Source organism: Bufo gargarizans, chromosome 1 (assembly GCF_014858855.1).
Source record: "Bufo gargarizans isolate SCDJY-AF-19 chromosome 1, ASM1485885v1, whole genome shotgun sequence".
NCBI classification, from domain to species: Eukaryota; Metazoa; Chordata; class Amphibia; order Anura; family Bufonidae; genus Bufo; species Bufo gargarizans.
Window position 1 is genome coordinate 338,918,504 of NC_058080.1, and position 25,448 is coordinate 338,943,951.

A 25,448-nucleotide genomic window follows, 5' to 3' on the forward strand; every position below is an offset into this window, starting at 1 on the left:
TCAGTCCAACTACATGACAGCTGAGAGAGGCTAACGAGATGAGGAACTGAAAACCAAAACAAAGAAAGCTCAAGGAGGAGGTTCTGAAAGGCATCTGTCAGAGCTTCTCAGATGTCTGGTTGTGACAGTACCCCTCCTTCTACGAGTGGACTCCGGACACTCAGAGCCCACCTTCTCAGGATGGGACCTATGGAAAGCCCTGATGAGACGAGTGGCCTTAATGTCCGTCACTGGGACCCACATCCTCTCCTCAGGACCATAACCCTCCCAATGAACGAGGTACTGGAGAGAACCGCGGACAACACGAGAATCCACAATCCTAGAGACCTGAAATTCAAGATTCCCATCAACCATAATCGGAGGAGGCGCCAAGGGTGAGGGTACAATGGGTTGAACATAAGGTTTTAATAAGGACTTATGAAAAACATTATGGATCTTCCAAGTCTGAGGAAGATCAAGACGGTAGGCAACAGGATTGATGACAGACAGGATTTTTTAAGGCCCAATAAACTTAGGACCCAACTTCCAGGAGGGAACGACAACCACACCAGATCACCAACATTCAGGTCCGGACCAGGCACACGTCTCTTATCTGCCACATGCTTATATCTCTCACTCATGCTCTTTAGATTATCCTGAATCTTTTGCCAAATAGATGACAAAGACAAGGAGAATCTGTCCTCATCAGGTAAACCAGAAGACCCCTCTCCCGAGAAAGTCCCAAACTGCGGATGAAACCCATATGCACCAAAAAATGGTGACTTATCAGAGGACTCCTGACGACGGTTATTTAAAGCAAACTCAGCAAGAGACAAAAAAGAACACCAATCCTCTTGATTCTCCGCCACAAAACAGCGCAGATATGTCTCCAGATTCTGATTGACGCGCTCTGTCTGGCCATTCGACTGCGGGTGGAAAGCAGAAGAGAATGACAACCGAATCCCCAAGCGAGAACAGAAAGCCTTCCAGAATCTGGAAACAAACTGCGTGCCCCTATCAGAGACTATGTCTGAAGGAATACCATGCTTTTTGACAATATGATCAATAAATGCCTGCGCCAGCGTCTTAGCATTGGGCAAACCAGGAAAAGGGATGAAATGCACCATTTTGCTAAAACGGTCCACCACCACCAGAATCACAGTCTTCCCCGAGGAACGAGGCAGGTCCGTTATGAAGTCCATGGACAGATGTGTCCAAGGACGGGAAGGAATGGGTAAGGGAAGGAGAGGACCTGATGGCCGTGAATGAGGGACTTTGGCACGAGCGCAAGTCTCGCAGGCTGCCAAAAAACCGTCAACCGACTTACGAAGCGCAGGCCACCAGAATCTCCGAGCGATGAGATCCACTGTGGCTCTTGCCCCCGGGTGCCCAGCAAGGACCGTATCGTGGTGTTCCTTAAAAATCTTGTGTCTTAAAGCGAGAGGCACAAACAACCTCCCAGGAGGACAAAGATAAGGAGACTCTGACTGGGCTGCCTGCACTTCTGCCTCCAATTCAGGAAAAAGAGCAGAGACCACCACACCTTCAGCCAAAATGGGACCCGGGTCTTCAAAATTCCCACCTCCCGGAAAACAACGTGACAAGGCATCTGCCTTCACATTCTTAACCCCAGGGCGGAACGTGACAACAAAATTAAACCTTGAAAAGAACAAAGACCATCTGGCCTGTCTCGGGTTCAGACGCTTGGCTGACTCCAAGTATGCCCGATTTTTATGGTCAGTAAACACGGTAATAGGGTGTCTGGCTCCCTCTAGCCAATGGCGCCATTCCTCAAAAGCCAACTTGATGGCCAACAATTCCCTATCTCCCACATCGTAATTTCTCTCTACGGAGGAGAGTTTCTTCGACAAAAAGGAACACGGTCGCCATTTGGCAGGAGAGGAGCCCTGAGACAAGACCGCACCCACACCCACCTCAGAAGCATCAACCTCAACTATGAAGGGTAGAGAAATATCAGGTTGTACCAAGATGGGAGCGGAAGCAAAACTCTCCTTGATATTAGAAAAGGCCTTACGGGCCTCTACCGACCAGGAAGAAAAATCTACCCCCTTTCTGGTCATATCAGTGAGAGGTTTAACAATAGAGGAATAATTCAAAATAAACTTCCTGTAATAATTGGCAAAGCCCAAAAAACGCATCAGCGCCTTCTGATTCTCAGGAAGCTCCCACTCAAGCACAGCGCAGACCTTCTCGGGGTCCATGCGAAAACCAGAAGCGGAGAGAAGAAACCCCAGAAATTGAATTTCTAGAACCGCAAACACACACTTTTCCAGTTTTGCGTATAATTTATTCTCCTGCAGGATGAGCAAGACCTGACGTAAGTGTTCCTTATGAGTTTTGAAATCAGAAGAAAAAATCAAAATGTCATCCAAATACACTAATACAAATTTTCCCATTAAATGATAAAAAATGCTGTTCACGAAATGCTTAAAAAACGGCTGGGGCATTCATCAAACCAAAAGGCATAACCAAATTCTCAAAATGGCCCTCATGGGTATTGAAGGCCGTCTTCCATTCGTCTCCTTCTCTGACCCTGACCAGGTTGTATGCCCCTCTTAGATCTAATTTGGAAAAGACTTTAGCCCCAACAATCTGGTTAAACAGGTCTGGGATCAGAGGAAGCAGATAAGGGTTACGAATAGTGATACTGTTCAGCTCCCTGAAATCCAGACAAGGTCTTAAAGAACCATCTTTTTTCTTTACAAAGAAAAAAACTGCGGCAACAGGTGACTTCGAAGGTCGTACGTGTCCTTTTCTCAGACTCTCAGAGATATAAGCACGCATAGCGACCCTTTCAGGTTGGGAAAGATTGTATAAACAAGATTTAGGCAGCTTGGCGCCTGGGATGAGATTAATAGGGCAATCGTACTCCCTGTGCGGGGGCAAATCCTGAACTCCACTCTCAGAGAAGACATCCAAAAATTCAGAGAGAAAAGGTGGTACAGTCTTAGTAGAAACCTCAGAAACAGATGTCGTGAGGCAATTCTCTCTGCAAAAGTCACTCCAACCATTTATTTGCCTCGCTTGCCAATCAATGGTGGGGTTATGTTTAGTGAGCCAGGGTAGCCCCAACACAAGAGGAGTAGGTAATCCGGTAAGGACGAAACATGACACATCCTCAACATGAGCATCACTCACAATTAAACGAATATTGTGAACTATGCCCTTTAATGATTTCTGAGAAAGTGGAGCGGAATCAATAGCAAAAACAGGAATATCCTTTCCCAAAGTGCATACCTGGAAACCATGAGTTATCGCAAAATGATTATCAATGAGATTGACAGCTGCTCCACTATCTACAATAATCTAAAAAAAAATGTTCTTGCTCTCTAGCGCCACAGGCAGGACAAAACGGGAACTACAAGAAAACGGAAAACCTTCAATTTCCGCCTCAACCCTGCCAATAGTAACAGATGGAACATTTTTAAAAGATTTTTTCCTTTTTGTTTTTTTATTACTCCCAGAAAACTGCCTGAATCTCCTAGAGGGACAAACATTTGCCAAATGATTTATACCTCCACAACAAAAACAAACCTTCCCATGCGGGCTGAATCTTCTATTGTCAGAGGCAATCAACCCCAGCTGCATGGGCTCCTGCTCAGAAGGGGCTGACAGCGACTGAGACCCCTGCGCACACAATGAGACCGCTGCACTGTCCTGGGACTGAGTATGACAGGAGGGAGAGATCTCTCCTCTCTCTCTAAGACGCCTGTCAATTCGAACGGCCTGAGACATAGCAGAGTCCAAGGAGATAGGCCTCTCATGAAAGGCAAATGCATCTTTCAATCCCTCTGAAAGACCATGGCAAAATTGACTTCGGAGTGCAGCATCATTCCAACCAGTATCAGCTGCCCATCTCCGAAATTCTGAGCAGTATATCTCTGCGGATTGTTTACCATGGCATAACAGACGTAGTCTAGACTCAGCCAAAGCAGCACGATCCGGATCATCATATATCTGACCCAGGGCTAAAAATAATTCATCCACTGAACGGAGGGGCCGTGCCCCCACCGGCAGCGAAAAGGCCCACGACTGAGTGTTACCCCTCAGCAGCGATATAATGATCCCCACCCTCCGTCCCTCATCACCAGAGGAATGGGGAAGAAGGCGAAAATGGAGTTTGCAAGCCTCTCTGAAACGCACAAAATTCTCACTACCCCCGGAGAACGTCTCCGGGAGCGAGATCTAAGGCCTCATGCACACGACCGTTGTGTGCATCCGTGGTCGTTGTGCCGCCTTCAGTTTTTTTTCGCGGACCCATTGACTTTCAATGGGTCCGTGGAAAAATCTGAAAATGCACCGTTTTGCAGCCGAGACCGTGATCCGTGTATCCTGTCTGTCCTATTTTTTGGACGGACAACGGTTCACGGACCCATTCAAGTCAATGGGTCCGTGAAAGAACACAGATGCACACAAGATTGGCATCCGTGTCCGTGATCCGTGGCCGTAGGTTGCTTTCATACAGACGGATCTAAAGATCCGTCTGCATAAAAGCTTTTTCAGATCTAAGTTTTCACTTTGTGAAAACTCATATCCGACAGTATATTCTAACACAGAGGCGTTCCCATGGTGATGGGGACGCTTCTAGTTAGAATACACTACAAACTGTGTACAAGACTGCTGCCTGGCAGCACCCAATCTCTTACCGTGATCAGCACAATTAACCCCTTCAGGTGCGGCACCTGAAGGGGTTAATTGTACTATTATATCCCCCTGTAAGAGATCAGGGCTGCCAGGCGGCAGGGGGCAGACCCCCCCCTCCCCAGTTTGAATACCATTGGTGGCCAGTGCGGCCCCCCCTCCCTCCCTCTATTGTAATAATAGGTTGGTGGCCAGTGCGGCCCCCCCTCCCTCCCTCTATTGTAATAATAGGTTGGTGGCACAGTGTGCGCCCCCCTCCCCCCCCCCTTCCTCCCTCTCTTGTAATAATTTGTTGGTGGCACAGTGTGCGCCCCCCATCGGCCCCCCCTCTTTCTATAGCATTAACAACATTGGTGGCAGTGTGCGGCCTCCCATCTCCCCCCCCCCCCCCCCGATCATTGGTGGCAGCGGAGTTCCGATCGGAGTCCCAGTTTAATCGCTGGGGCTCCGATCGGTAACCATAGCAACCAGGACGCTACTGCAGTCCTGGTTGCCATGGTTACTTAGCAATAGTACAATAGTATAAGATTCATACTTACCTGCTGGCTGCTGCGATGTTCGTTTTCGGCAGGGGGCTCCACCTACTGGTAAGTGACAGGTCTGTGCGGCGCATTGCTAAATGAACTGTCACTTACCAGTGGGAGGAGCTCCCGGCCGGACACAGACATCGCTGCTCCCAGGTAAGTATGAATCTTTTACTATTGTACTATAGCTAAGTAACCATGGCAATCAGGGCTGCAGTAGCGTCCTGGTTGCCATGGTTACCGATCGGAGCCCCAGCGATTAAACTGGGACTCCGATCAGAACTCCGCTGCCACCAATAATCGGGGGGGGGGGATGGAGATGGGAGGCCGCACACTGGCCACCAATGTTGTTAATGCTATAGAGGGAGGGGGGCCGATGGGGGGCGCACACTGTGCCACCAACAAATTATTACAATAGAGGGAGGAGGGGGGGGCGGGGGGCCGCACACTGTGCCACCAACCTATTATTACAATAGAGGGAGGGGGGGCTGCACACTGTGCCACCAACCTATTACAATAGAGGGAGGGGGGGGCCGCACTGGCCACCAATGATATTCAAACTGGGGAGGGGGGGGGTCTGCCCCCTGCTGCCTGGCAGCCATGATCTCTTACAGGGGGATATGATAGTACAATTAACCCCTTCAGGTGCGGCACCTGAGGGGTTAATTGTGCTGATCACGGCCACCTGTAAGAGATCGGGTGCTGCCAGGCAGCAGGGGACAGTCATGTACACAGTTTGTAGTATATTCTAATTAGAAGCGTCCCCATCACCATGGGAACGCCTCTGTGTTAGAATATACTGTCGGAAATGAGTTGGGGACGCTTCAAGTTAAAATATACCATCGGATTGGAGAAAACTCTGATCCGATGGTATAAAAGGGACTCCAGACTTTACATTGAAAGTCAATGGGGACGGATCCGTTTGAAATGGCACCATATTGTGTCAACGTCAAACGGATCCGTCCCCTTTGACTTGCATTGTAATTCAGGACGGATCCGTTTGGCTCTGCACGGCCAGGCGGACACCAAAACGACTTTTTTTTCATGTCCGTGGATCCTCCAAAAATCAAGGAAGACCCAAGGACGAAAAAACGGTCACGGATCACGGACCTACGGACCCCGTTTTTGCGGACCGTGAAAAAATACTGTCGTGTGCATGAGGCCTAAGGCTCAGAACAAACTCCATAAACGCAAGCTGAACCGGTCACTAGAAACTGAGAAAGAGTCTTACGGAGATCAGCTTCCTCCAATGAAAGACCCTGGAAGCGTTCAGTCAAAAGTGAAACCGGATCCATGCTTGAGACTGTTTTGGCGGTTTATAATGTCACGGAAGGTATACAGGAAACAAGACAATGCAAAATGAAAATATGACTCACTGGATCCAAAACTAAGGAACAAAAGGGAGACCCCTGCATAAGACCTGGCACTCTCCCTGACTGCTCAGCCTATGCGAACACCCCAATGGTGGATGATCGCATATCCTCGTACCTCGACTATATAACACCTGAACACCCTACAATAGTGAGGGGACACGACCACCGGCTCCCTACACTAGACACGGAGGGAGACAGGGTCACCTGGGATCCAGCAAACAGAAAATCACAAATGAATGTACAACACTTAACTTGTAGGAGACTGGGAAATAGGATCAGCATGCACACACACTCCAGGAAGTTGTATTAACCGCACACTAATGCATTATGGGGAGGAATTTAAAGGGATGCAATCAGTCCAACTACATGACAGCTGAGAGAGGCTAACGAGATGAGGAACTGAAAACCAAAACAAAGAAAGCTCAAGGAGGAGGTTCTGAAAGGCATCTGTCAGAGCTTCTCAGATGTCTGGTTGTGACAGGCGAGTCCCCTTTTTGGTATGTTTACAAAATCAGCATAAGTGTGAGAGACAAATTCAGTGGTTATGCGGCTTCTTGCCAGTCTGAGGGAGTTATTAGAGCCAGGGTGTGCCCGTTCCCAGGTTCTAATTTTGTTTTCCTTTTAGTCAGATAAATCTCTAAGGAGTTTATTGCACTTATCCCTCACAATATTATATTCAGAAATAAGTTCTCTTCTTCTTCGTAATAGTGGGTGGTGGGAATGTTTATTGTTAGATTCAGTATATAGTAGTATTTTGAGTGTGATTTCCAGTTCAGAGCATAGTCGTTTACGCTTGTTAATCAGTATTTTCATTAAGGCTAGAGGAATATTTATCACTAACTTTTACCCATTTTTCAGAGAAGAGGGGGTCATCCGGAAACGAGGGTTTTACGGATGATCTCAAACCTATCTATATAATACCAAGGGATAAATATATGGAGAGAAAGAAACAGATAAGTAATGAGTGCCACTCCTAGAATTTTAGAAAAAAGTACTATAAGTTTCGGGGTAGAGGTAGAGGCTAATGGAGTATGTGAGGAGAATAATAGTCCAAGGTAGACAGGTATAGAAGTGATCATATTAAGGTGAAAGGTTCAGATCACTCGATAGAAATACAGTAATAGGTTATTAAATAATCAATGGATAAAAGGATAACCAAAACCATTATTCATAAAAATCACTATCCCACCACTGTCGGCGTCCTTTTTACTTCCTTCCCTTTGTGATTTTTTGATCCCTAAAGGATTGGATTATCTTCCTTTTTTCTGTTTTCACTGACTGTGGGGTGGATAGGTATCTTTAAAGAGCTCAGACAGATGCTACTAAGTTAGATTAATGAGTGGAGTAGAGGTGGACTTTTTAAAGGCACAGTAACAGGTTTTTGAGAGCCAGAATTCTTGCTGTTTCTCAGGTGTTTAAATACTTATGTTCTTGTAGTAGACTAGCACCCTTCTGGAAGTCCCTGAATGACCTCTATGACCAGGTCAGCAGTAGTACAACCAGGTGGACCCTGGAGGGAGAGTTGTTTTCTATGTTTCCTGGTTCTATCTCCACGTTAAAAAAAGGGCCTCCTGAGATTCTTTGTGCAAGCCGCTCGCCTGGTCATACCTAGATATTGGAAATCCACTATTCCCCCTCACTTTAAGGACTGGCTCAACACCTTTGAGAAAATCCATAGAATGGAGGAGCTCTTAGCGGAAGATACAGGCAATACTAACAAATACTTTTGACCCCTTGGATTTTGTTCAAAGGTTGAGCAGGGTTGATGCCAGTTCTTAAGTGGACCATTTTTCTCTACATAATTTTTTAGGACTCCTGGGAGTTTGTGAGAGAGCTCCAGGGAATTCTAACCATTGAGCAGGATTGGAGTCAGTATTTATTGGTACCGTCTTTCACTACATAGCTTGTCAGGAATCATCCTTACCCCCCCCCCCTCCTCCTTCCCCCTTACGTGTCTACCATCTTGTATTTATGTTTCGTTGTTCCCTGTCGGGGTTTCATTGCACATATATACCTGATGCTGAATCTCTCCGCTTGTCATATAACTTGACAGTGTTCATCATCTCCCAAATATGTAGTCTTTTTGATTGTATGTTCATTTATGTACACAGCCTCGAGCTGCAATCGAGGTTTGTTTATGTTGTATCACATCATTTCTCAGATCTTACTAATAAAAGTAATTGAACAACAAATACTTATGTTCAGCTGTGCAAGACAAATAAATTCTTTAAAAATCATACAATGTGATTTCCTTATTTTTTATTCTGTCTCTCGGAGTGGGAATGCTCCTACAATGTGAATTTCAGACCCTTTCATGATTTCTAAGTGGGAGAACTTGCAAAATCGCATTGTAGAAATACTCCTGTTCTTCACTGTATGTCCTAGTGCTTCTGACAAGAGATACTGAGAAGTTACCTGTACAGAACAGGAAATCATGACCTATTGTTAGGCTTGTTCCATAGAGAATGTATGAAGAAACAGGTCACATTCTTGGCCTGCTGCTCCATCAGGACAGGAACATATGCATCGGGCATAGATGTGGGACAGCGGTCCCTTAAGGTGAAAGAGTTTTTGTTGTGATGCCAGTTGCATTTCAGCAACGAGGGACAGGGTCCCCCTAAGTAGATGGTGTTAGTGGAAGGTGGTAGTCAGTGTAGATATGCCAGAGTGGTGTAAGGGTAGCCTAGAGTGTCCTTTTAGGTGTTGTGGCTTTGCACGTGTCATGGTGATCCTACCTGGATATCCGGGAACCCCAGGCATTGTCGTCCACAGCAAAATAAAAGAGAGTTGTTGAAGGGTATGATGAAATAAAACGTCCAGACGTGTGTGGTAGTTGTTAACAGCTTTACTTGAATAAACTTTCATCAGGGAACAATCTTCCAACTTGAACTTGGTTACCAGCAGGCATTAATTCTGGCAGGCAAACACATTCGGCTATGCTACATCTGTCACTCTTTAGCTCTGCTGTGCTATCAGGACTAAATAGAAACGTTTCCTTTCTGCTGAGCTTAGCTTGCTGTAGTCTATCTTTATCTTTATCCAGGGAACTTTCTTCCTGTCTCGGGAGTCATTCAGCTCTGGCCTCTGGGTCCAGCAGAGCAGACAGGCTGGCTCACAGACTCTGCTGGCTGGATCACAGCTGTCCCCTTTGCAGGGGCTCCTCTATTCTCACTTCTGCAGGAATCCAGCAGGGACCAGCACCTGCTGCCTTCCCCAAGCAGGGGGTAAACTAGACTGGCCATCACTAACAAAAACTCCTCCCTCTCTAGAGAGAGCTAGAATGGATAGAAGGTTTCACTCTAAGCAAACTAGCTCTGCCAAGCTTGCTGCCACCTAGTCATTAAATCAGAAATACAAATACACATCATGCAGGACCAGGCAATAAATACACATGATGACACAGAATAAACTGTAGGAGATAGTAGAGGGTGCAAAAGGGGGTTATGCCACTCTGGGGTGTTACACATAGGACACCCCCTCTTCATAGGATAGTGGAGGCCCAATTGGTCAGACCAGCACTGGTAAGTTAGTTATCCCCTATCTTGTGGCCCTGACCTCAGCCTGTTATTGGCTATGGGTTTTTCGTGATGCTTCTGTGCTCCATACCAGTGTCTCTGACCCCCCCCTGGAGCCGCTGCCAACCATATCAAAACATTGTATAAAGGGGCAGAGCACATGTATGACCTCTGTCCTAAAATATATGCCAAAACTGTACCTCAGAATGGTGATAATACTAAATAAAAATAAAGCCTCATACAGGTACATCAAATGGCAATATAAAAAAAAAAATATGGGTCTGCAACAATGGAAAAATGAGATAATGTCTTCCACAGAATAGGAAATGTGTTGTGAACTGGTTCTAGTTTGTTTTAGTAGTATACAGGTCCTTCTAAAAAAATTAGCATATTGTGATAAAGTTCATTATTTTCTGTAATGTACTGATAAACATTAGACTTTCATATATTTTAGATTCATTACACACCAACTGAAGTAGTTCAAGCCTTTTATTGTTTTAATATTGATGATTTTGGCATACAGCTCATGAAAACCCAAAATTCCTATCTCAAAAAATTAGCATATCATGAAAAGGTTCTCTAAACGAGCTATTAACCTAATCATCTGAATACACTAATTAACTCTAAACACCTGCAAAAGATTCCTGAGGCTTTTAAAAACTCCCAGCCTGGTTCATTACTCAAAACCGCAATCATGGGCAAGACTGCCGACCTGACTGCTGTCTAGAAGGCCATCATTGTCACACTCAGGCAAGAGGGTAAGACACCGAAAGAAATTTCTGAACGAATAGGCTGTTCCCTGAGTGCCGTATCAAGGCACCTCAGTGGGAAGTCTGTGGGAAGGGAAAAGTGTGGCAGAAAACGCTGCACAACGAGAAGAGGTGACCGGACCCTGAGGAAGATTATGGAGAAGGACCGATTCCAGACCTTGGGGGACCTGCGGAAGCAGTGGACGGAGTCTGGAGTAGAAACATCCAGAGCCACCGTGTACAGGCGTGTGCAGGAAATGGGCTACAGGTGCCGCATTCCCCAGGTCAAGCCACTTTTGAACCAGAAACAGCGGCAGAAGCGCCTGACCTGGGCTACAGAGAAGCAGCACTGGACTGTTGCTCAGTGGTCCAAAGTACTTTTTTCGGATGAAAGCAAATTTTGCATGTCATTCGGAAATCAAGGTGCCAGAGTCTGGAGGAAGACTGGGGAGAGGGAAATGCCAAAATGCCTGAAGTCCAGTGTCAAGTACCCACAGTCAGTGATGGTCTGGGGTGCCATGTCAGCTGCTGGTGTTGGTCCACTGTGTTTTATCAAGGGCAGGGTCAATGCAGCTAGCTATCAGGAGATTTTGGAGCACTTCCTGCTTCCATCTGCTGAAAAGCTTTATGGAGATGAAGATTTCATTTTTCAGCACGACCTGGCACCTGCTCACAGTGCCAAAACCACTGGTAAATGGTTTACTGACCATGGTATTACTGTGCTCAATTGGCCTGCCAACTCTACTGACTTGAACCCCATTGAGAATCTGTGGGATATTGGGAAGAGAAAGTTGAGAGACGCAAGACCCAACACTCTGGATGAGCTTAAGGCCGCTATCGAAGCATCCTGGGCCTCCATAACACCTCAGCAGTGCCACAGGCTGATTGCCTCCATGCCACGCTGCATTGAAGCAGTCATTTCTGCAAAAGGATTCCCGACCAAGTATTGAGTGCATAACTGAACATAATTATTTGAAGGTTGACTTTTTTGTATTAAAAACACTTTTCTTTTATTGGTCGGATGAAATATGCTAATTTTTTTAGATAGGAAATTTGGGTTTTCATGAGCTGTATGCCAAAATCATCAATATTAAAACAATAAAAGGCTTGAACTAATTCAGTTGGTGTGTAATGAATCTAAAATATATGAAAGTCTAATGTTTATCAGTACATTACAGAAAATAATGAACTTTATCACAATATGCTAATTTTTTTAGAAGGACCTGTACAGAAATGTACAACTTGTTTTGCATGGTATAATACATGACTCTCCATTTTTTCTTAATTAGATTGTGTTTATGACACAGCTCTCTTGGGAATTTTGGTAGTTTTTTTTTTTCATTGTTTCATTTTAAAATCTTTAACCTTTATATTTTTTTTTATTGATATGGCTGTATAAAGGCTTATGTTTCACAAGATAAGTTTGTATTTTTGAGTGGCACCATTTTGGGGTACATATCATTTAGATCAGTTTCACACTAGTGCTAGGAATCCAGCAGGCTTTTCTCTGCCATATCTCATTGCATTGCAGCATTGCTGGAAACAAGTCTTCATCCAGCCTCCGAGAATCACCCAGAAGATAACCACTGCCGGAATGCAGAGAGATCATTCATTGTCTCTTTCTAGGATGATAGGGGAAGAATCAATTTCAGGATTTTTTCTTTTGTTTGCATTTTAAATGTTACACCATTCACCGTGCAGCGTAAATAATACATTAACTTTTATTCTGCAAGTCAGTATACTCACAACAGTGATAACAAATACCTTTTTAAACATAAAAATATTCTGGTATTGTGTCCCCAAAAATGTGTATAAAAGATGGCAGACCTGGAGTCCTTATTATGCTCCTGACTGCCATGACAATCTATTCCCTGTGTCAAATCCCTTAGATGCTGTAGTTGTTATTGACCACAGGAGTTAAATACCTAGTATCAGAGTTATCTCTGATCCCTTGTTATTACAGCAGGGTTTCAGGTCTATTTTACAGCTGACAGCTGCTGGTGATGACGGGAGCTCAGCCCTTGAACCTGTATAATCATTATTTAGCACTTATATACATTATGCTGTAAGTATATGGCAATTTGTGTTCAGGTTCACCCTCCATTGACATAAATGTATATCATGGAGCAGGAAACAAATTAGTAGTGAGACGTACAAATTATGGAGGTTATTAATCTTAGGTCGCTAACAGATCGGAGCACGAGTAGGGTGGTAGATGGAGATAATGTTATAACGGAAAGCCATAATGGAATTCCTAACGCTAGTGTGAACCCATCCTTATAATGTTATGGCATATCAATAGGAGGTGATCATATGTAGGTAAGTTCCACACCTGCAGTAAACGTATCTGGTAGGCTGCTTGTCAAACCGAAACCCAACAGTCATGCTGGAAACCAGCCAAATCAAATTATAGTTGATGGGATCTGTCAATGAATGACAGTATCCAGTTGCTGGATAGGTTTACGGCAAGTGTGGAACTAGCCTAACCTGATCCCACCACTGGGTTCTGGTTCCATCACAGCTCTGCAAGTCCCAGGTCTCCTCACGTCAACATCTGGTTTGATGTGGGGCACGTGACTGTTGCAGCCAATTACTGGCTTTGGCTGCAAAGGTCATATGCCCTGTATTAAACTGGATGTTGACGCAGGGCACTTGACCACTGCAGCCAAAAGCCAGTCATTGGCTTTAACAGTCCCATGCCTCCCATCAAACCGGATGTTGACATGGAGAGATCCAGGACATGCAGATTCAGCTGAGCAGAGATGGAGCCAAAAGCCACTTGCAAGGATCAGGTAAGTATGATCACCACTGCAGGTCCCGCCATGCTGTGGGGTCTGTAAATTTTTTTAAAAAAACATAAACAACCCCTGCTTTCTTTACTTTTATGATCCAATCCTTAATTTGGCTTCAAAAACTACATTAAAACATATGCATGCATAGCCATAACTTTTCTATAGCTAGGTAATCAGATTAACGTGTTGATAGTTATATAATATATATATATTTATGAATATTAATATTTTCAGGTTCCATCTGCATTGTTAACGTTCCATTGGGATGAAGCAATCTTGGCTGATATTGAGGCTACTAATGGATATAAAACAGAGAGTGTACTGAAACAAGATTTGCTATCCAGTGCAAAAACTCTTACATAGATATGTGATCGACAACGGTTCTGAAAGCTTAAAATTGGCAAGAAGTTTTTCCATCTATTGTCCTGGCTAGTAAATAGATTTGTATTTGTATGCTAAAGTTAATAAAGAATTTCTTAGCTACTGGTGTACAAAACACTAAATATGTATATAAAGTGTATTGTTCTACAAAACTTTAACGACTTTTATAGACCTCTCTAGACAATTTTGTGTCTTTCAAAAGTATAAAAATAGCTGGGGATGAACGAATCGACTTCAAATTAAACATCCAAAGTTGATTCACATAAAACTTTGTTCTAATACTGTACGGAGCAGGATCTCCGTACAGTATTAGAATGTATTGGCTCAGATGAGCCAAAGTAAATGCTTTGCGAAGTCTCACAAGACTTCGCACAATAGCTTCATAAATTAATTTTTACTTTAAAAAAAAACATTTCCAGAACTCGGGTTCGGTCCCAAGGTACCATTTGGAACCAAACCAGAGTTCGGGAAATGGTTTCTTACAGTACAAATTAATTGATGAAGTTATTGCGCGAAGTCTCGCGAGACTTCGTGAAGCAATAACTTCTACTCATAGGAGCTAATAAATTCTAATACTGTACAGAGCTCCTGCTCCTTACAGTGTTAGAACTAAGTTTTATGCGAATCGACTTTGGACGTTTCATCGGAAGTTGATTCACGCATCCCTTAAAATAGCCACTACACTTAAGGCCCCTTTCACACATCAGTGTTTTGGTGATTTCCATCAGTGATTTTGAGCCAAAACCAGGTACAGCTCTAAACACAGAACAGGTGCAGATCTTTCCCTTATACCTTATGTCTGTGGAGGATCCAATCCTGGTTTTGGCTCACAATCACTGACCAAAACACTGACGTGTGAATGAGGCTTTTTTATCTTAATTGCCTTGGTTGCCCTTCTCTGCATCTGCTTTAGTTCAGCTATATACGCAGTTGCCACAGAAACAAAATTTACAGTTATGTATTAAATAAACACTATGACAAGCTGCTGCTGGTGATCAATAATTGTCAGTCCTCACTTACTGGGAAACTTGAAGAGGTACGAATGGATCTGGGGCTGCTCTGCCACGACGTCCAGTAGTTACGAGACAAGGTGTGGCAAACCAAGACTCACATCTCAGACCTGGAGGATTTGTCATCCCCTCACTTTGGTGGAAAATGCAGTGAAGCTGTGGCGCCAAAAGTGTATCGATTTGGAGAATAGAGCACATGGGACAATGTGTGAATCCTGGGAATCCCGGAGAAAGCCAAAGGCACTGATATTGCTATTTTTCTTGAACTCTGGTTTAAGACTCCTTTCCTGTATGGTATATATTTAATGGTGTATATGATAGAGCGGGCACACAGAGTCCAAGCAAGACCACCACCACCAAGAGCCCCTTCTAGGGCATTACTAGCTTGGCTCCTTAATTTGAGTGATATAGATCTCATTGTTTAGCTAGCTATACCTCATTTTCTGCTGCCCCTGTGTTCAACAGGTTTGGGCAGATATTCAGCCTCGTTTTGCAATGACTCTGCTAGCTAGATGGATGTTAAGGCTTCTTCATGAAACAATTTGAGGTGATGCCTACTATTTGCTCTTGCGATGGAGCCTTTGCGCTCGGACTGTGTCAGGATGCACAATACAAAGGAGTTGGATTGGAGGACAGGGTTGGATCACACTCTCCCACATGCCATAGATCTGATTAACCGGTTTGGGATCTTTTCTGGTCTGCAGATCAATTGGTCCAAATCCAAATAGATTCTCGTAAATACATAATGCAATCCATATGCAATTATTGGAGGGCAATCTCAGTGTACTACCCAGGGAACGAGGGGTATTATTTATATACTCTAGATTGGCTCTTATTTCGTTGACTCTAGATTGGCTCTTATATTATTACTCGTAGCTCTTAAAAGGGTTATCCTGGAAAAGGTAATGATGACTTAAAGGCTGTGTACACCTTTGGGGCATTTTTTTATATTATTATTTCATTATGAGGTAAAAATGGGATTCTCTATTAGCAGGATATGAATTTCCTCTGGGCAGGCAGGGAGCTCATCTGTGCTCTCTGACCTTATCAACACTCATTAATGCTCAATCCTTATCTTACTGATAAGAATGTGGGTTAAATAAGGGTTTATGACCTCTTAGTAATTTAGTGGTGGATAGTGATAAAAAAATTGAACCTTATTTATAACGGCGCTGCTGCAGAAGACAGGACTCAGGTAGGTAAAATAAAGTAGGTTCTTTATTAATATAAGTCTACGCGTTTCTGGGGCGGACTGCCCCCTTCATCAGGACAATGGGTCTGTTCATTGGGGTTTTTTGGTTACTGTGTGCACAGTGTGAGGGGACGCAAATGTATCGGCTGCGACGCGACTATAGAATACATAGGAGTATACGGAAAATAGATAAATCGGTGGCCACCTTAGTTTGAATGAGGAGAATACGAGACATAAATTAGAACATGATGCATGACAATGATAATAATAAATGTGGAGATTAGATGAAATGATAAAGGGAATCAAATAAAATCATGATCATAAATAACAATCGTGTTGACAAATGAAAATTACATAATAAATGTACAAGTGAATCACCCATATATCCCATGATTACAACACATAAAAGTTAAACATATATAGGAAAATATCGGGGGGAACAGGAACCAGGGAAAACCACTACACTGGAGAGTAAGTGTACAGAGGAAATAGAAGCATGGACCCTACGGACAGGACTTTATTAGCCAGCCTATTGCATAATCGTGTCGCCACATCGTGTCTCCCAATGCGCATGTGCAAAGCACACGGATTGAGAGTCACAAGATGGAAACATCAACCAAAACCAGTGATGACCCTAGAGAAAGGGGGTTGAAAATAATTAAAACATATTAAAATACAAAATGTATAAACAAAAAAACCCTTGTTTTGGTGTGGAGACCCATGTGACCCATTGACCTACAAAAATGAGGAGAAACCAGTGGACTCATTTAGACCACCCGGGTGCAGTGTATTCAATTTACAAATCCACTTGCACTCAAGTTGTCCCAATCTTTTTGTTAAATTGCAACCCTGAATGTTTTTCATGACACAATCAATCGCCCGCACCTTCAAATGCACGGGATTACAGCCGTGATGTATTTTAAAATGTCTCGCAACTTGTTTTAAATTGCCCAGATCTTCCTCATCGGCTGCTGCCATTATATCTCTAACGTGCTCTCGCACTCTTACTTTTAACTCCCTCGTAGTTAGATCCACATAAATTTTTGGGCAAGAACATTTCGCGTAATACACGACTGCCGTGCTTACGCATGTGAGACATTGTGTTATTTTAAAGGTTCTTGTATTGGTTGTGTCATCAAAAGAGGTTGCCCTCTCCATATTCGGGCATGCTATGCACGTCCCACACGGGACAAAGACCCATTTGGGATTTCCTATTCCTGGAAATAGAGGTTGATTTTGTTTTACAAATAGGCTACGTACAATTTTTAGATCGTCTGGCTTTTACCATGGGATATGGTGCTATATATTTTGTCAGGATAGGATCAGTCAACAAAATAGGCCACGATTTTCTCAGGGCATCTTTCATCTCCACTCGTCTTCCGTGGTATCCTGTGATATATCGTGTCCTGCTGTCGTTGATCTTTTTGTCTCCAGAGAATAATAAATCCTGTCTGGAACAATTCTTCGCTCTCCTATAAGCCTTTTTAATTGCACGCTGACCGTATCCTCGACTGGTAAATCTCTCCTTTAGCACCGTAGCCTGTTCTTCAAATATTTCGTCCGTAGAGCATATTCTCCGGGCCCGTAGGTATTGTCCAATCAGAATCGAGTTAATCATCTGTGGAGGATGTGATGAAGAGGCATGTACAGTGGAGGAAATAATTATTTGACCCCTCACTGATTTTGTAAGTTTGTCCAATGACAAAGAAATGAAAAGTCTCAGAACAGTATCATTTCAATGGTAGGTTTATTGTAACAGTGGCAGATAGCACATCAAAAGGAAAATCGAAAAAATAACTTTAAATAAAAGATAGCAACTGATTTGCATTTCATTGAGTGAAATAAGTATTTGAACCCTCTAACAAAAAAAGACTTAATACTTGGTGGAAAAACCCTTGTTTGCAAGCACAGAGGTCAAACGTTTCTTGTAATTGATGACCAAGTTTGCGCACATTTTAGGAGGAATGTTGGTCCACTCCTCTTTGCAGATCATCTCTAAATCCCTAAGGTTTCGAGGCTGTCTCTGTGCAACTCTGAGCTTGAGCTCCCTCCATAGGTTTTCGATTGGATTAAGGTCTGGAGACTGACTAGGCCACTCCATGACCTTAATGTGCTTCTTCTTGAGCCATTCCTTTGTTGCCTTTGCTGTATGTTTTGGGTCATTGTCGTGCTGGAACACCCATCCACGACCCATTTTCAGTTTCCTGGCAGAGGGAAGGAGGTTATCGCTCAGGATTTCACGATACATGGCTCCGTCCATTTTCCCGTTTATGCGAATAAGTTGTCATGTGCCCTTAGCAGAAAAACACCCCCAAAGCAAAATGTTTCCACCCCCATGCTTGACGGTGGGGACGGTGTTTTGGGGGTCATAGGCAGCATTTTTCTTCCTCCAAACACAGCGAGTTGAGTTAATGCCAAAGAGCTCTATTTTGGTCTCATCAGACCACAGCACCTTCTCCCAGTCACTCTCTGAATCATTCAGGTGTTCATTGGCAAACTTCAGACGGGCCTGCACATGTGCCTTCCTGAGCAGGGGGACCTTGCGAGCCCTGCAGGATTTTAATCCATTGCGGTGTAATGTGTTTCCAATGGTTTTCTTGGTGACTGTGGTCCCTGCTAATTTGAGGTCATTAACTAACTCCTCCCATGTAGTTCTAGGATGCTTTTTCACCTTTCTCAGAACCATTGACACCCCACGAGGTGAGATCTTGCGTGGAGCCCCAGAGCGAGGTCGATTGATGGTCATTTTGTGCTCCTTCCATTTTCGAACAATCGCACCAACAGTTGTCACCTTCTCTCCCAGCTTCTTTCTAATGGTTTTGTAGCCCATTCCAGCCTTGTGCAGGTCTACAATTTTGTCTCTGACATCCTTGGACAGCTCTTTGGTCTTTCCCATGTTGGAGAGTTTGGAGTCTGCTTGATTGATTGATTCTGTGGACAGGTGTCTTTTATACAGGTGACTAGTTAAGACAGGTGTCCTTAATGAGGGTGACTAATTGAGTAGAAGTGTCTAACCACTCTGTGGGAGCCAGAACTCTTAATGGTTGGTAGGGGTTCAAATACTTATTTCACTCAATGAAATGCAAATCAGTTGCTATCTTTTATTTAAAGTTATTTTTTCGATTTTCCTTTTGATGTGCTATCTGCCACTGTTACAATAAACCTACCATTGAAATGATACTGTTCTGAGACTTTTCATTTCTTTGTCATTGGACAAACTTACAAAATCAGTGAGGGGTCAAATAATTATTTCCTCCACTGTAAGTATGAGTTAACGGCAGTTGGTTTCCTGAGCACTGGTATCATGCTGTGTACGATAAGTCTGCCTCTAGAGGCATCAGTATCGCTTTTAATAGAAGTGTAACATTTGTGAGGTGTGCAACTGATTAATCCAGAAGGGAGGTATCTGCTGCTAAGAGGTCTGATAGGAAGTGTGGAGGTTACTATATGCAACGTATACTGTATGTGCCCAATGTGCGGACAGCTGCTTGGCTGAAAAGAACCCTGACCATTATTTCCACCTTTGCCTCTGGTATAGTAGTGATAGAGGGTGATTTAAACCTTGCTTTAAACCCTATACTAGATACTTCTTCTAAGAAGTCAGCTATCTCATACAGAGCTTTAAAGGTAGTGCATACAGCATTAAAAAAACTGAGTGTGAGCAATGTCTGGTGCACGTTACATGCCGATAGACGAGATTACACATTTTACTCGAATGCCCACAATTCCTATTAAAGATTGGATTATTTTCTACTGAGCAACAGGTGCCTCAAAGGGGTGGTCGACGCCGATTTTCATTGCATCACCACTTCTGACCACACACATGTAACTTTCACGATAGCCTTTACAGCTTCCAGGCAAGAGTGGACATGGCGGATCAACCCTGCCCTCCTAGATACAACACTAGAGGTTACTTCTATAGCCTGTAAAATAGACCAGTTCTTTACTAAAAATGATTCTCCAGAGGTATCACAAGCTTGTGTCTGGGAAGCACATAAGTCAGTGTTGGGAGGAGAATTAATTGCATTGGGCTCCTATCAAAAGAAGCAGAGAACCCTCCAAATAACGAATCTACTCTCCCAAATAACAACCCTAGAAAGCACACGCAAAATATCGCTAGCAGTGCCAACTCAGAATCAGCTAATTCAATTAGGATCCTCTCTTAAAGACGTACTTAAAGGGTTTCTATCACCTCGTTTTGACATAATTAGCTATCAGACACTAGCGATCCGCTAGTGTCTACTCTACCAAACAATGCTATTATAATACCTTTGTGTGCAGCCGTTTGCCTAAAAAGCGAACTTTTATTGATATGCTAATGAGCCTCTAGGTGCTATGGGGGCGTCTTTTCAGCACCTAGAGGCTCGGTCTACTCACACAAAATGCCGCCCAGCGTGTCCCTCCAGCCCGCCCATCTCCTCAGAAATGCGATCCTCTCTCTGAGCCAGCGGACGAATTCTCGCGCCTGCGCTGTGCGCGTCTGTATTCGGCGCAGGCGCAGTGACTGTCTGAACGCTCCTTGCACCGGCATCTCCACTGCGCCATCTGTTCCTCGGAGCACTCTGACGTAATCGGCGCAGGCGCAGTGGAAATGTCTGTGCAGGGAGAGGTCAGACATTCACTGCACCAAATACAGACGCGCACGGCACAGGCGCGAGAATTTGTCCGCTGGCTAAGAGGGAGAATCGCATTCCAGAGGAGATGGGCGGGCTGGAGGGACGCGCTGGGCGGCATTTTGTGTGAGTAGACACCCCCATAGCACCTAGAGGCTCATTAGCATATCAATAAAATTTCATTTTTTAGGCAAACGGCTGCACACAAAGGTATTATAATAGCATTGTTTGGTAGAGCAGACACTAGCGTATCGCTAGTGTCCGATAGCTAATTATGTCAAAACGAGGTGATAGAAATCCTTTAATGCTAAGGCTGCAGGTGCATATTTAAAGGTGAAACATAAACACTATGCCCATGGAGAAAAAGGTAACAAGATCATGTCTGCCCTACTTAAGAAAATACTTGATCAAACACGTTAGGCAACTTAAAGCTACCAATGGTATGCTACTTTCAGATACTAGGGAAATAGCCTCAGCTTTCTCAGCCTTTTACTCTGATCTCTATAATCTGAGACCCTTAGAAACAACAGAAGCCAAAAATTTGAGACTCTCACACATTAACTTTTTAACAGCTACCTGCTCTCTCTTCCACAGACATATCCAACTTACATGCTCCTATCACACTGCAGGAAATAAAAGCTGCCCTAAACTCAACCCCTAATGGAAAAAGTCCAGGACCAGAACGGCTTTCCTGTCTTTTACTACAAATAGTTATTCTCTGTCCTTTTCCCTAGATTGAAGCAATCTTCAATAGATTACTAGAGTGGAATGTCCCAGTGCCGCAAGCACTTGAGGCGCATATAACATTGCTACCCATTCACAAGAAAGGTAGTAGGGAGGAATCAAGCAACTATAGACCAGTGAGTCTGACATCAATAGTAGGCAAATTAATGGAAACCCTATTAAAGGATAGGATTGTGGAACATCTAAAATCCCATGGATTGCAAGATGAAAAACAACATGGGTTTACTTCAGGGAGATCATGTCAAACAAATCTTATAGATTTTTTTGACTGGGTGACTAAAATAATAGACGGTGGAGGTGCAGTAGACATCGCATATCTAGATTTTAGTAAGGCTTTTGACACTGTCCCACACAGAAGACTTATCAATAAACTGCAGTCATTGAGCATGGACTCCCATATTGTTGAGTGGATTAGGCAGTGGCTGAGTGACAGACAACAGAGGGTTGTAGTCAATGGAGAACATTCAAAACAAGGTCATGTTACCAGTGGGGTTCCACAGGGATCTGTACTGGGACCAATTTTGTTTAATATCTTCATAAGTGATATTGCAAAAGGCCTTGATGGTAAGGTTTGTCTTTTTGCTGATGACACAAAGATATGTAACAGGGTTGATGTTCCTGGAGGGAAACGCCAAATGGAAAAGGATTTAGGAAAACTAGAAGAATGGTCAGAACTCTGGCAACTGAAATTTAATGTGGATAAGTGCAAGATAATGCACCTGGGGCGTAAAAACCCAAGGGCAGAATATAGAATATTTGACACAGTCCTGACCTCAGTATCTGAGGAAAGGGATTTAGGAGTAATTATTTCAGAAGACTTAAAGGTGGGAAGACAATGTAATAGAGCAGCACGAAATGCCAGCAGAATGCTTGGATGTATAGGGAGAGGTATAAGCAGTAGAAAGAGTGAAGTGCTTATGTCGCTGTACAGAACACTGGTGAGACCTCACTTGGAGTATTGTGCGCAGTACTGGAGGCCATATCTCCAGAAGGATATAGATACTCTAGAGCAGGGGTGGCCAACCTTACATAAACAAAGAGCCAAAAAAAACAACTTATGACTACCAGGAGCCACAAGCTTTACATTTACACAAGAGTCGCCGTATTCTCCGCCCTACAAGATGACCTAGGTTTTAACAAAGAAAAATAAGAGAAAAAAAAAGATTTTTCATCTGATCTGAGGTCTGATAAAAATATTTTTTTCTTATTTTTCATTAGCAGACAAAAAAAGAAAAAGTATATTTTTCATCAGACCTGACCAACCCATGCTCAAACAAGACCCCCTTGCTCAGATCTGCCCCCCATGCTCAAATCTGCACCCTCATGATCAGATCTTCCCACTCATGCTAAGATCAGACCCCCATGCTCAGCTCTCTAATTTAAAAAAAAATCTCTTCCCTCTCCCGATCAGGCACTGGGCTCCTGCTCGGGCACCTGCTACTCTGCAGATCTGACACGCTCTCCACTGTGACCCGATGAGCACAACGTCAGGTCATAGTGCGTGTCTCCACGTACTACGTTCACACACGTGTGCATTAGGACGTAGTGAAGAGTGAGCTGGAGCTGCAAAGGAGTAACAGTGCCTGATCAGGAAAAGAGATCTGAGCATGGAGTGGAGAGTGAGCCGTCTGACTGCTTCCTGGATTCACAGTTAGAGCCTCACTTGAAGAAGCAAAGAGCCACATGTGGCTCAAGAGCCACAGGTTGGCCACCCCTGCTCTAGAGAGAGTTCAGAGAAGAGCTACTAAACTAGTACATGGATTGCAGGATAAAACTTACCAGGAAAGGTTAAAAGGACCTTAATATGTATAGCTTGGAAGAAAGAAGAGACAGAGGGGATATGATAGAAACTTTTAAATACATAAAGGGAATCAACTCGGTAAAGGAGGAGAGCATATTTAAAAGAAGAAAAACTACCACAAGAGGACACAGTTTTAAATTAGAGGGGCAAAGGTTTAAAAGTAATATAAGGAAGTATTACTTTACTGAGAGAGTAGTGGATGCATGGAATAGCCTTCCTGCAGAAGTGGTAGCTGCAAATACAGTGAAGGAGTTTAAGCATGCATGGGATAGGCATAAGGCTATCCTTCATATAAGATAGGGCCAGGGACTATTCATAGGATTCAGATATATTGGGCAGACTAGATGGGCCAAATGGTTCTTATCTGCCGACACATTCTATGTTTCTACCCAAACCAGGGAAAGATCCAGAGGTCCCATCTAGCTACAGACCAATTTCATTACTGAACTCAGATATGAAACTGTGGGTGAAGGTACTCGCATCAAGAATTCAAAAGCTAATTTCACCTGAGCAATCTGGATTTGTAAAGGTCAGAGAATATAGAGATAGTACCTTTAGGGTAATACAAGCACTGGAATATGCAAAACACAAAGCCATCTCAATGATGCAGAGAAAGCATTTGATGGAGTAGATTGGTTGTTTATTAAATGTGTGTTAGACAAGATTGGCTTTCAGACACAATTTGTCTCTGCAATAATGTCACTATACTCGGCTCCTCATGCCAGAGTCAGAGTAAATGGGATCCTTTTCCCAACCTTTGAGGAAAAAAAATGACACTAGACAAGGATGCCCCCTGTCCCCCCACTATTTATACAGACGTGGACAAAATTGTTGGTACCCTTTGGTCAATGAAAGAAAAAGTCACAATGGTCACAGAAATAACTTTAATCTGACAAAAGTAATAATAAATTAAAATTCTATAAATGTTAACCAATGAAAGTCAGACATTGTTTTTCAACCATGCTTCAACAGAATTATGTAAAAAAATAAACTCATGAAACAGGCATGGACAAAAATGATGGTACCCCTAACTTAATATTTTGTTGCGCAACCTTTTGAGGCAATCACTGCAATCAAACGCTTCCTGTAACTGTCAATGAGACATCTGCACCTCTCAGCAGGTATTTTGGCCCACTCCTCATGAGCAAACTGCTCCAGTTGTGTCCGGTTTGAAGGGTGCCTTTTCCAGACTGCATGTTTCAGCTCCTTCCAAAGATGCTCAATAGGATTGAGGTCAGGGCTCATAGAAGGCCACTTTAGAATAGTCCAATTTTTTCCTCTTAGCCATTCTTGGGTGTTTTTAGCGGTGTGTTTTGGGTCATTGTCCTGTTGCAAGACCCATGACCTGCGACTGAGACCAAGCTTTCTGACACTGGCTAGTACATTTCTCTCTAGAATTCCTTGATAGTCTTGAGATTTCATTGTACCCTGCACAGATTCAAGACACCCTGTGCCAGACGCAGCAAAGCAGCCCCAGAACATAACAGAGCCTCCTCCATGTTTCACAGTAGGGACAGTGTTCTTTTCTTGATATGCTTCATTTTTTCGTCTGTGAACATACAGCTGATGTGCCTTGGCAAAAACTTCGATTTTTGTCTCATCTGTCCACAGGACATTCTCCCAGAAGCTTTGTGGCTTGTCAACATGTAGTTTGGCATATTCCAGTCTTGCTTTTTTATGATTCGTTTTCAACAATGGTGTCCTCCTTGGTCGTCTCCCATGTAGTCCACTTTGGCTCAAACAACGACGGATGGTGCGATCTGACACTGATGTTCCTTGAGCATGAAGTTCACCTTGAATCTCTTTAGAAGTCTTTCTAGGCTCTTTTGTTACCATTCGGATTATCCGTCTCTTAGATTTGTCATCAATTTTCCTCCTGCGGCCACGTCCAGGGAGGTTGGCTACAGTCCCATGGATCTTAAACTTATGAATAATATGTGCAACTGTACTCACAGGAACATCTAGTTGCTTGGAGATGGTCTTATAGCCTTTACCTTTAACATGCTTGTCTATAATTTTCTTTCTGATCTCTTGAGACAGCTCTTTCCTTTGCTTCCTCTGGTCCATGTCGAGTGTGGTACACACCATATCACCAAACAACACAGTGATTACC

General features: G+C 43.6%; 1 protein-coding gene across 2 annotated transcripts in view; it reads left to right on the forward strand.

Moving 5' to 3' along the window:
• UBXN6 (UBX domain protein 6) overlaps positions 1 to 14,205 on the forward strand; it is a 368,409-nt gene extending 354,204 nt beyond the window's left edge. For both annotated transcript variants that reach the window (XM_044306514.1, XM_044306520.1), the window contains exon 11: positions 13,829 to 14,205. In XM_044306514.1, coding sequence (XP_044162449.1) covers positions 13,829 to 13,957 — 129 coding nt within the window. In that variant the 3' untranslated portion in view covers positions 13,958 to 14,205. The remainder of the gene's footprint in view (positions 1 to 13,828) is intronic.
• The last annotated feature ends 11,243 nt before the right edge of the window (positions 14,206 to 25,448 follow it).